At 27.2% G+C, this 10,773-nt stretch overlaps 3 protein-coding genes across 4 annotated transcripts; 2 read left to right on the forward strand and 1 right to left on the reverse strand.

Annotated features, from left to right (window-relative positions):
• Positions 1-168: 168 nt before the first annotated feature.
• Positions 169-4,081, reverse strand: LOC106790992 (putative ATP-dependent RNA helicase DHX30). Its single transcript, XM_014756295.1, has 10 exons — positions 4,046-4,081; positions 3,580-3,965; positions 3,330-3,511; positions 2,223-3,242; positions 1,787-2,128; positions 1,449-1,693; positions 1,149-1,359; positions 886-1,072; positions 707-789; positions 169-622 (listed from the first exon to the last, which is right to left on the reverse strand). The coding sequence occupies exons 2-10, from the start codon at positions 3,796-3,798 to the stop codon at positions 433-435; spliced, it is 2,679 nt and encodes an 892-aa protein (XP_014611781.1). The 5' UTR covers positions 3,799-3,965; positions 4,046-4,081; the 3' UTR covers positions 169-432.
• A 912-nt stretch (positions 4,082-4,993) lies between these two features.
• On the forward strand, positions 4,994-7,276 carry LOC106790979 (exodeoxyribonuclease). Its single transcript, XM_014756275.1, has 7 exons — positions 4,994-5,279; positions 5,356-5,808; positions 5,899-6,025; positions 6,108-6,251; positions 6,443-6,586; positions 6,663-6,843; positions 7,050-7,276. Exons 1-7 carry the CDS (start codon positions 5,250-5,252, stop codon positions 7,165-7,167), a joined length of 1,197 nt encoding a protein of 398 aa, XP_014611761.1. The 5' UTR covers positions 4,994-5,249; the 3' UTR covers positions 7,168-7,276.
• Positions 7,277-7,830: 554 nt separating this feature from the next.
• Positions 7,831-10,773, forward strand: LOC106790983 (zinc transporter 7). Of its 2 annotated transcripts, none has more exons than XM_014756279.1 (2): positions 7,831-8,250; positions 8,428-10,773. In XM_014756279.1, exon 2 carries the CDS (start codon positions 8,468-8,470, stop codon positions 9,521-9,523), a length of 1,056 nt encoding a protein of 351 aa, XP_014611765.1. In that variant the 5' UTR covers positions 7,831-8,250; positions 8,428-8,467; the 3' UTR covers positions 9,524-10,773. The 2 variants fall into 2 exon arrangements, with proteins under 2 accessions (XP_014611765.1, XP_014611764.1); XM_014756278.1 differs by having other exon boundaries at positions 7,833-8,129.

Here is a 10,773-nt window from a genome sequence, read left to right on the forward strand (position 1 = left end):
CATATATCTAATAGAATACTTAATTTTGTTAATATTTTATATCACTTTAGTATTTATATACAGTGACTCTCCCACGAAAGTATTTGAACGCTTACACCATGAAAAATTTTATCAATTATAATAAGTATATTATACACAATACTTGGTGACCTTAATAAGAAAAAAAAATTAAAATTTCTTAAGGGGAATTTATTTAATATTAAACGTTCATCCTATCCGCTCATCTCACACATTTCACTTCTCTTATCTTCTACTGTTAACTAGCCATGGCAACAAAAATAAGTTATATAATATTGGTCGAACATATTATACAGATGTAGATATTTGTTTTTGTATGATATTAGAAAACTTATACGAATAGGAAAGCGCACGCACATTGACTAATCATTTGATATTTGTTTTTTTTTGTCATTTAATAATCATCGATTTCTATTATTGTACCTTTTTATTTTCTTTAGCACTTGTATCTAACATTTTAGAAAGTACTCGTAACATTTCTGATCTGTACTCATTCATAAAACTTAATTCATTATCCAAACTGGAACAACGATTATCTATTGTAAGAAAATAATTGACTACAGACCAAATAACTTTACGGAATGATATAAGCATTTCTACTTCCCTGCAAAAAATTCTCAATTAATATTTATATATAATGGGTAGTTATTAAAATTTTATAAAATTAAATGAAATAAAAAATATTTACTCTGATGTACATGAAAACTTCAGTGTCTTCCGTCCTTCTAATATAAAAGTGATAGTTTCCTGATTATCAGAGTCGTTTTTGGGCTAAAAAATAGAAAAATAATTGATTTTAATTTTTGTTTTCTATTTCATATATTATTTTAATGACGATCAAAATCAAAATTAAAATTTACGACGTACTTCGTTACGTATGCAACCTGTACCGAAAAGTAAAATGGTTAAGGGAGATATTATGCTAGAATTATATACTAGCATGTAAGGTATTTTTTCACGATTCACACCATGAAGATACGTCAAATATGAGCTAGGCCAAGATGTTCTTTTATAGTTCACACTTTCTATCATTATCTTAGCTGGACGATTACTCCTGAAATAAATATATTATTAGAATATTCACACACACATTTATAGTTTTTATTTATAACAAATATTTATATACGTACTCATTTTTAAATTCAGTTCTTTTTTTAAAAATACCTCTGTAATAAGAAAGATCATTTTTTTGAATTAACTTATTCGTAGAAGACAACATAATGCCACAAATCAATTCGTCACAGTATGTATCTTTACTTGGAGGTATTTCTAAATCATAGCTATGATCATGATTTTGTATACCATAGATCTGCAATCTATTAGAAATCATATCACGTATTTCTATAAAAATGTAAAAAATTTACTCAGTAAGAAATTAAAAGTTTAGTGATTAAATATATATAAAATATATTATAAACATAGATACATACTCATAAATAATTGCATCCGGAAAGGATTAATATTCTTTTCATTACAGAACAATTCATTTTTATAATAGCTTTCATTCGAATGTTTTTCCCATTCTTCATATAACTTAGCCACAGCAAGATGATCACTTGTTTGATGATAAAGCTCCTTAACTTCTTTTTTAGAAGATTTATCAATTAATGTGTTTACAAAAATATCTTGGTCCATGGAATTAAGTGTAGCAATAGATAGCACAGGTTCTGAGCATCTATAAAATAATATATATAATTTTTAGTTTTAGAAAATTATATCTTTACAAAGTAAAATATAAATTTATACGTATAACATTACTTCGGCTTACTTAAAAATTGTTGAAAGAATTAGAGCTTTGCCTAAAGACGGATGTATAGAAATATATGCTAATCGTTTTCCTAATGGAGTTAAATGTTCATGTTCATCAATAATATCTAATTGCATTAATGTTTTTAATGCATTATATATTACTGTCCGACTAGGTGGTTCAATCATATGTTCACAAAATTGTGCAAACTTCTCATCAGTATGACATTTAATATTAATAATTATTGTTTCCAGAGGACTGAATAATATCTCAGGCAATGGATTAGAGCGTAAATTATTATATTCCTTTTCTGTTATAAAATGATAACTTTCACCAGCTTGTACTCGACCAGCTCTTCCTTTTCTAATATATATATATAGAATATCTTATATGAAACAATTATTAATAATATAACATTTGTATTAATAAATGAATTATAATATTTATTAATAATTACCTTTGTTGTATATTTGCTTGTGATATTCTTTGAGACTGAATACTAAGTTTGTTATTATCCCATATAGGATTATTTTTAATAGTAGTATCTATCACATATACAACATCAGGAACTGTAATTCCAGTCTCAGCAATATCTGTAGCTAAAATAATTTTTATAGTGTTCTCTGGTGCTGGATCAAATATTCTGTGCTGTTTACCAATCGATAATTTAGAGTGAAGCTGAAGTATCAACAATTTTTGTTTTATTGAATTATCCATCGTAAGTAAAGATTTCACATTCTTAATTTCAAACCATCCTGGCAAGAAGCATAATATTGTACCAGGTGATTTTTTATTAAGAATCCATTTTATAAGACTTACAATTTCTTGGGAATTAATCGTTAGTAAATCTGTATTTTTATTTATATCATTTTCATGGAAATCCAGATTCTTTTGTTTTCCTGGCGTAGGTAATATATTCTTAAAATCTTCGAGGAAATGCATTTTAACAGGGAACATCTTACCGTGTACATCAATCGTATCACAATTTAAATATTTTGAAAATAATTCAGTGTTAATAGTCGCAGACATAACAATAAGTTTCAATGAGGGATTATTTAAAAGCGCTCTTTTAAGTAAAACAAAAAGTATGTCAATTTCCATTGTACGTTCGTGAACTTCATCCAAAATAACATGGCTGTATCCTTTCAAATTAGGATTGTTCTGTATTATTTGACATAAAATACCAGTGGTACAAAAAAGCATTCCACCAGGAAACTGTGGATATTGTTTCTGTAATCGTACACAATATCCCACTACATCCCCAACAGTTTCTCCTCTTTCTGAAGCAATACGTTCTGCTAAAGAAATAGCAGAAATTCTGCGAGGCTGCGATATCAAAACATTACACTCTGTAGCATTTCCCTGTTTTATATAAGAATCCATTATAAATTGAGGAACTTGTGTTGTTTTACCACAACCCGTACTACCTCTAATTAATAAAATGTTATTATTTTTCAATTTCTCGAGTATTTCTTCCCTGAAAATAATAAAGTATTATTACTTATATAAGTTATTACCATAGAAATTCATAAGTAAAAATTTATAAAAACATATATTTTCTTACTTATATTGCAAAATAGGAAGATCAATATACTCGTTAACCATTTTAGATAATCTATCTTGAAGTAATTCATTACGTTTACAGCAATACGACAATGATGTAGATATTTTATCGATGTCATTTCCTTTGTGCAAAGTAAAAAGATCATTGCTTGATTTAGGAGATTCAATTATATTTTTCACATCCTAAAGTCAAATGAAATTTTTTGGTATTAATATCTCTAATATATATATATATGTTACTGCAAACTTACCACTTTGTATATTTGAAGCAATTCTTTGACTTCCTTCAAAACGTCAGAATCCAAATGAATAGGAACAGGTTTGTGCGATTTAGCTTGTATTTCGTCTTTCGTATATATTATCGGTTTATTACCCTTTAATCTACCTTGCTCATGCAACCAGCATAAACACCTGAATGCTGCCTCATTTGAAGCAGACTTTTTAGATTCCTTCATTGCAGTAAATGACATTTTTGTAGGCCAAGAAACTAAGTAAGTACATTCCCAAAATAATTGTTTTTTAATTTTGCAGCTCTTATATTGTATACGAAGTAAACTTTGGTCACCTAGTTCATGGTTTAGAATTTGATAAATACTTGCTACAGCACTATGGCTTTCTGGGTAAAGTTTAGATACATCTAAAAAATATAAAACATACATATATATATTAAGTAATTATTTACAGAGGCAATTGTATTAATGAATATAAATACTCCACCTTTATATAAAATTTCATTTTCTGTTAATTTTGTATCATTTGTTGTTTTATTTTCACTTTCATATTTTTCACGTGTATTTCCCTAAGAGATATATATGTTTGATAAAATCATTATTTAAATAATCATATTTATCATTTCGTATTTACCTTATATAAGTCGCCTTTCTTCAAATTCTCATATTCTTCTGAACTTTTCACTTTTGATTGTTCCAGTTTTTCCAAATCAATGGTTTCTACCTTCAACAAATAATACAATTATTTGAAACATTATAAAAGAAATAAATGAAAAGTCTTGTACGTATAATCATTATTTTATTACCTTAACAACATTAGAAGCTAATCTTTGTTTTATATTTTTTACATGACTGCATAACCTTATCTTACTTGGATGATATTCTTTAATGAATAGTTCACGTGGTCTTGCCAAATGAGGAGATCGAACACTAGGTATATTGCATAAAAATAATATACGTATATAAATATATATGACATATACAAAAGAAATAATATTCGTTTTAATTATATGGACTCACAAATAATGAGTTTTTCCTTGAATACAAAATATCACTCGAGAACCAAACATTTTTCTGACAAAACATTAAAACGACCAAGCAAAAGATATATTTAATTTAGGATAAAGTTTTCATAAAAAAACATGTAGACAGCTGATGAAACTTCTATTATTCTGTGTTAATTGTCTATGTCATTTTTTCTGCACATTGTTAATATTTTATTGTATAATCATACTATATAGATTAGGTTTCGCACGATACTAGACCATAGAATTAAATATAAGTTCACCCTTTCGATGAAATAACATCGATTCTTGCGAGATATCGATATTGATTCAAAACGCTAGGGTGCTAGGGACTTTTGTCATGGTCCCTGCACGTTCCATATGATATATTTTGGTATTTTTTGCTTCTACCTATTGATGAAACTGACATAAATTACATTTCATATGTAATCACATGCGCATCAAATATCCCGCGCGATTCAGTGTCTCTTCTCTCTTTATTTTCTCTCCATTAAATTCGGCTATTATTTTTTCGATGTAGAAATATGAAATTTTGTATTAATTTATGTTATTTTATCTGATATATAAAAAGTGTATTAAAAAATAACTCTTTTATTTACATTAATATATACATATATCGAATTTGTATTAAAGTTAATTTATATCCAAAGTCAAAGAATAATCAATATGCCACCAAAGAAAAGTAAAGTGTCGAAGGTTGGTAAAAAATATCCATTAATATAATATAATGTATGTAATATTTCAATGATTCAATATTTTTGTTTAATTTTAGACCAATGTATCCAAAAGTAAACAACTTGCTAAAGATAAAAAATCATCTAAAACAGTTTTAAAAAAGAATTCTGATTCTAGTAAAGAATCTGGAGAATCTTCCACAGAAGAAACAGAAGAATCAATGAAAATTTCTGAAAAATCTACTAAAAGAAACACCAAAGCAAAAGAGAAAGAAGTCAATAAAGAAGTTGTTAAGAATTCTAAAGAAACTGTTAAAAAACCTATTGTCGATTCCTTGAAAGAACTAACTTCCAAAAATAAACGTAAAGCAAATGGAAATGAAGAACCTATTGCTAAAAAAGCTAAAATTGATAATAAACCAGCTCTTAATAAAGTTGACACTAACTTAAATGAGATTCATTTTGATTGCGATAAACTTAATGCGGAAGGAATGAAATATAATTTAAAAATAAGTACATGGAATGTTTCTGGGATTAGAGCAGTAATAAAGGTAAATTTTACTTATGTATTTATTGTACAGTTATATGATCATATACGTATAAGTAATGTAAAAATTCAATATTGATATTTTATGATGCAGAAAAATGGAATGGATTATATTATCAAGGAAAATGCAGATATTGTCGCACTGCAAGAAACTAAATGCGATACTAATAAACTGCCAAGCGAAGTAAAAGTGCCAGGATATCATCATTACTACACAGATAGTAAAAATAAATCTTAAGCACATATTTATATACATTATATTAATTTACTAATTTATTTAACAAATGTCTACCTTTATAACAGGCAAAAAAGCTGGCTATTGCGGTGTAGCTTTATATACAAAAGAAAAACCTATTAATGTCAAGTACGGTTTAAATAATTCAAAGCTCGATGAAGAAGGCAGATTAATTACAGCAGAATATCCAAACTTTTTCTTGTTAAATGTTTGTGAGTTATTTATAATAATATATACAAGTTTTTATATACGTATAAAGTATTATACTTTATCACATATCATATTGTATTATAATGCAGAAATAATCAAATTATTATAATTACAATATTTATATTTATTAGTAACTTAGAGTGAATCTAATGTATCTTTAATTAATATATTTTCAAATTATTATATTTTGTAGACGTACCAAATGCTGGAGCGAAGCTGATAACTATGCCTAAAAGATTAGAATGGAATGAAAAATTCAAATTGTATGTTAAAGAATTAGATAAGAAAAAACCTGTCATTATCTGCGGAGATATGAACGTGGCTCATCAAGAAATCGGTAAATACAATCATTTTTTATTTTCAATAAATAAAAGATTATTTAAAAAACAAAAAATCAATGTTATCTTTTACAGATTTAGCGAATCCTAAAACCAATACAAAAAATGCTGGATTTACTAAAGAAGAACGAGATGGTATGACTGACTTTTTAGATCAAGGATTTGTCGATACATTCAGGATGTTATATCCAGATAAAGTAGGCGCTTACACTTTTTGGTCATACTTTGCCAATTCAAGGAATAAAAATATTGGCTGGTAAGCTTAGAAATATTGCTCTTATTTTGACTTATTCCATTTACACGTATTCAGTTTAACACGCTTGAGTTATAAGAGCTTATATATGTCATCATTAACAATGATATATTTTTATAAGATATTTAAGAAAAGAATTAAAAGCATAATCGTTATAAAATATAATATTACACGTATATACTTTTATTGTCAACTTATTTTATTTCTAGGAGACTGGATTACTTTTTGTTATCTGAACGTATCCAAAACAAAGTATGCGATAATATTATAAGAAGCAGTGTTTATGGGAGCGATCACTGCCCAATTGTTTTATACATTAACTTATAAGTTAAATGTCATACATCTCTTTTATCGATTACTCCTGATTTAATATAATGATAAAAATAATGATTTAATATGTTCTATAATTACAAAATATACTTTTTAAAAATAGAAAGGTAATTTCAATTTGTTTTTTATTTCCCTCTTATGTTATAATAATAATCGTAACATTGAATTAATTTCCGATGATCTTGAATGTATCTTCTTTTTCTATTATATTGAAGAATATATTGAGAATGTTGACAAGTGGAAAACAAAAAATTGACTAATAATTATATAAATAATAAATTGATTAATTTATGGTGACATAATTCGAAACTTTTCTGTTAACTAGACTAGAAAAATATTTTATTTCTTGCATTACACACACACAAAATTTCATGTTTTTAAAAAACATTTTAACGAAACCCATTAACCTGAAATAACCTATATCGAGATATGAATATAAAATGACATGACATTTATTACTTATCATCTCGTCACTAAGAGTAATTTGAAATTTATTAGAAGTAATAATAAAGGCGATAATAATTTTTTCGAATAGTAAAGAAAATATACAAAATATTTGACCTATTTTATTTTATAAAGAATTATCGTCAAATAATGAAACAAATGATTTTTCTTTTTTTTTTTGAAATTTTATGAAATTTTGTAAATATACGATTAGAACTGCGATAAAATGGAACAATTTTCTAGAATTTTGTTGTTAGACCCAGCAAATCACTTATCTATCTATTTAACGACTGAAAAACATTGAACTGAGCGACATGTAGGATATACTCGCGTATGTATAAGTAGTCTTACTGCTGTTGTACAGCATGACGATACTACGAATGTCTTTACGATCGTTTAAGTTGAATTATTAGTGATTTGCTGTCATGAATTCGTTCTAAGGAAGAATCATAGATTATCCAAATTATTATTGGATTAATTGTAATCCCTGAGTGCTTTGGATTTTGTACAAGGGGGTAAGATTTAGAAAAATATAAATAAAGGTTAACATTTTTCCATGAACGTGTCACACTACTTTAGACATTTACGATGGTATTAAGAGTAATTTTCAAGATAAAATAAATAATTATTGTTAATGTAAGTCTCGTTATAAATAAAATATTATAATGATTTTAAATGAATTAGTATTGGTTGTCCATGAGCTATTTAAATTGTTATTTTTATGTACCAGATGTTAGAAATAAATACTGTCACATTTTTTATTGCATATATATGTATGATTATTATAATAATGTATTATTTGTTTTGTTTCAGAGAGTGTTTTTAATATAATTAACCCTGGCGCCTAAACAAAATGCTTCCGCTACATTCGCACAAGGATTCATGCAATTTTGGCAGCCGTATCAAGGAGAAGCTTCTCGGTTGGAAGCGTTTAATTTTTTCTGACAAAAATACCAGAAACTTATTTTTGCTTCTGATTTTAAATTTATCTTTTGCTTTCGTTGAATTATCGTATGGAATATGGACAAACAGTTTGGGCCTAATCTCAGATAGTTTCCACATGTTTTTTGATTGTACTGGTTTGTTATTTGGTTTGGCGGCATCGGTTATTACAAAATGGAGAGCCAATGACCGATACTCATACGGTTATGTACGTGCAGAAGTATTGGGTGGATTCGTTAATGGATTATTATTATTGTTCGTTGCGCTCTTTATAATGTCCGAAGCTGTTGAAAGAGCTATCGAGCCACCTGAGATAAAACACGAAAGACTCTTTGCTGTTTCTCTGCTGGGACTCTTAGTGAATTTAATAGGAATCTATGCCTTTCAACATGGACATGGACACGGTCATGGTGGTCATGGTCATTCGCATTCTCATAATAGCGGGCACGACCATTCTCATTTGAATCATAATCATAGTCACAATCATCATGATATCGAAATAGATTCAACTTTTAGTAGTAATAATTCTCAAATTATGAAAGGAGTTTTTCTACACATATTAGCAGATACTTTGGGATCTGTAGGAGTAATTATATCAGCTGTCTTAATGCAAATGTTTGGTTGGATGATAGCTGATCCTATTTGTTCCATGGTCATTGCAATATTGATAGTGTTAAGTGTACTCTCATTAATGAAAGAATCTTGGGAGATTCTTATGCAAAGACAACCTATAGCTTTGGATCATGTTTTACCACAGTGTTACAATAAAGTGACCCAATTGGCTGGAGTTTATAGTGTACAAGAACCACATTTCTGGACGCTTTGTTCTGACGTTTATGTTGGTTGTATAAAACTGGAAGTAGCACGAACTGTAGATCCAAAGTATGTGGTTGCACATACTCAAATGATTTTTCAAGCGGCAGGTGTGAGGCAATTAACGGTGCAATTGGATTATGCACCCATGTGATGTATTAGAAATATATGTGTCGTAAAGTGTTCTTATAAATGCTCCAATAGTGTATTCACTTGTGGAGTTTGTCAAAAAGGCGCAAGAAATACAGCATTTACGCAAATTATTTTTGCGATTTTGAGTTTGTGCGGTTGCTTAGTTTTAAATAGAGGCGAATATCAATTTCAATTACAAATTATTTAAAAATTATACATATATATATATATTATTTGAAAATGGTCAACCATTGGAGTTATCAGTATAGGACCTTTCAGTCCTAAAGCTCTCAACTACTGTTTCCTAATATTTTGAGCATGGTGCTCTATAGAAAGTATATAAATCCAAATAATGTTGCATTTCAATATATAGTTGATAAACTTCTACTTTTTTTTGTGCTTTTATATCAATGCGTATAGATCTTTTTTGAGATTTGGATGTTCTTGTAATCTATACCTATTGATTAGAAGAAATTTATAGATAGAAGATTATCATTTTCAAACTGTGTTAGTGATTTTGGCTGATACTATCGTCTAAGAATAAACAAAAATAAAAGATTTTAAATATTTCATTAAAGTCATTTATACGTAATACGATTTATATAAAAAAAAAAACTTATTTTGTAATAGAAGTGTTATTTCATTATAAATTATCATTTTAATATTGTAAAAAATCTTCAGTCTAATGTAATTATAATCATATTAAAACCAATAGAATTATATAGTTTTGAACACAATTCTTTTCAGAAACATCAATCATTTAGTTTCTATATTTAACAACAAAATGTACGCATGTATAATTTACTTTCTTTTGTAACTAACTTTCTTTATCGATGGATTTAATTAAAACATGTTTTATACGTATATATGCAGATATAATGCAGTATTATTAATGGACAATGAGTTAAACATAGATAACTATAAATAATTATGTAATTCTACGATTATAAAAGATTTTTCAATCGAATATGCAGTTTATAATAGGGAAACAAAAAAGAAATAAAATATGTACATTCCATGACGTAGATCTATCATTAATGAAAGTTACATTAATAATTTTTCCTGCTAAAAATGTAATCTACAATACTACCATGAAATTCAGTGACTTTTTAAGAAATAATTTTTACTTTGCAATAATTAAAATATATATATAATGTAGTGATATGAGATTTAAATATCTCGAGAATAAATGATCCGAATGATATAGTCATGCAGATCATTTTTATTCGTTTTGTCATGTTCCACAAAATATATAGTTCCATTTAAAAACAA

This window comes from Polistes canadensis, unplaced genomic scaffold (genome assembly GCF_001313835.1).
Source record: "Polistes canadensis isolate GaletaPanama2010 unplaced genomic scaffold, ASM131383v1 scaffold_275, whole genome shotgun sequence".
Lineage (NCBI taxonomy): Eukaryota > Metazoa > Arthropoda > Insecta > Hymenoptera > Vespidae > Polistes > Polistes canadensis.

What these genes read in the sequence shown, in the direction of transcription:
- LOC106790992 (XM_014756295.1), bottom strand. Translation starts at nt 3,798, where the DNA reads ATGTCATTTACTGCAATGAAGGAATCTAAAAAGTCTGCTTCAAATGAG. An exon ending in CAAGCAAATATACAACAAAG is followed by an intron (nt 2,129 to 2,222) that starts GTAATTATTAAT and finishes TATATATATTAG; the next exon opens with AAAAGGAAGAGCTGGTCGAG. An exon ending in ATTCTTTCAACAATTTTTAA is followed by an intron (nt 1,694 to 1,786) that starts GTAAGCCGAAGT and finishes ATTATTTTATAG; the next exon opens with ATGCTCAGAACCTGTGCTAT.
- LOC106790979 (XM_014756275.1), top strand. Translation starts at nt 5,250, where the DNA reads ATGCCACCAAAGAAAAGTAAAGTGTCGAAG. An exon ending in GGATTAGAGCAGTAATAAAG is followed by an intron (nt 5,809 to 5,898) that starts GTAAATTTTACT and finishes TTTATGATGCAG; the next exon opens with AAAAATGGAATGGATTATAT. An exon ending in CGTGGCTCATCAAGAAATCG is followed by an intron (nt 6,587 to 6,662) that starts GTAAATACAATC and finishes TATCTTTTACAG; the next exon opens with ATTTAGCGAATCCTAAAACC.
- LOC106790983 (XM_014756279.1), top strand. Translation starts at nt 8,468, where the DNA reads ATGCTTCCGCTACATTCGCACAAGGATTCATGCAATTTTGGCAGCCGT.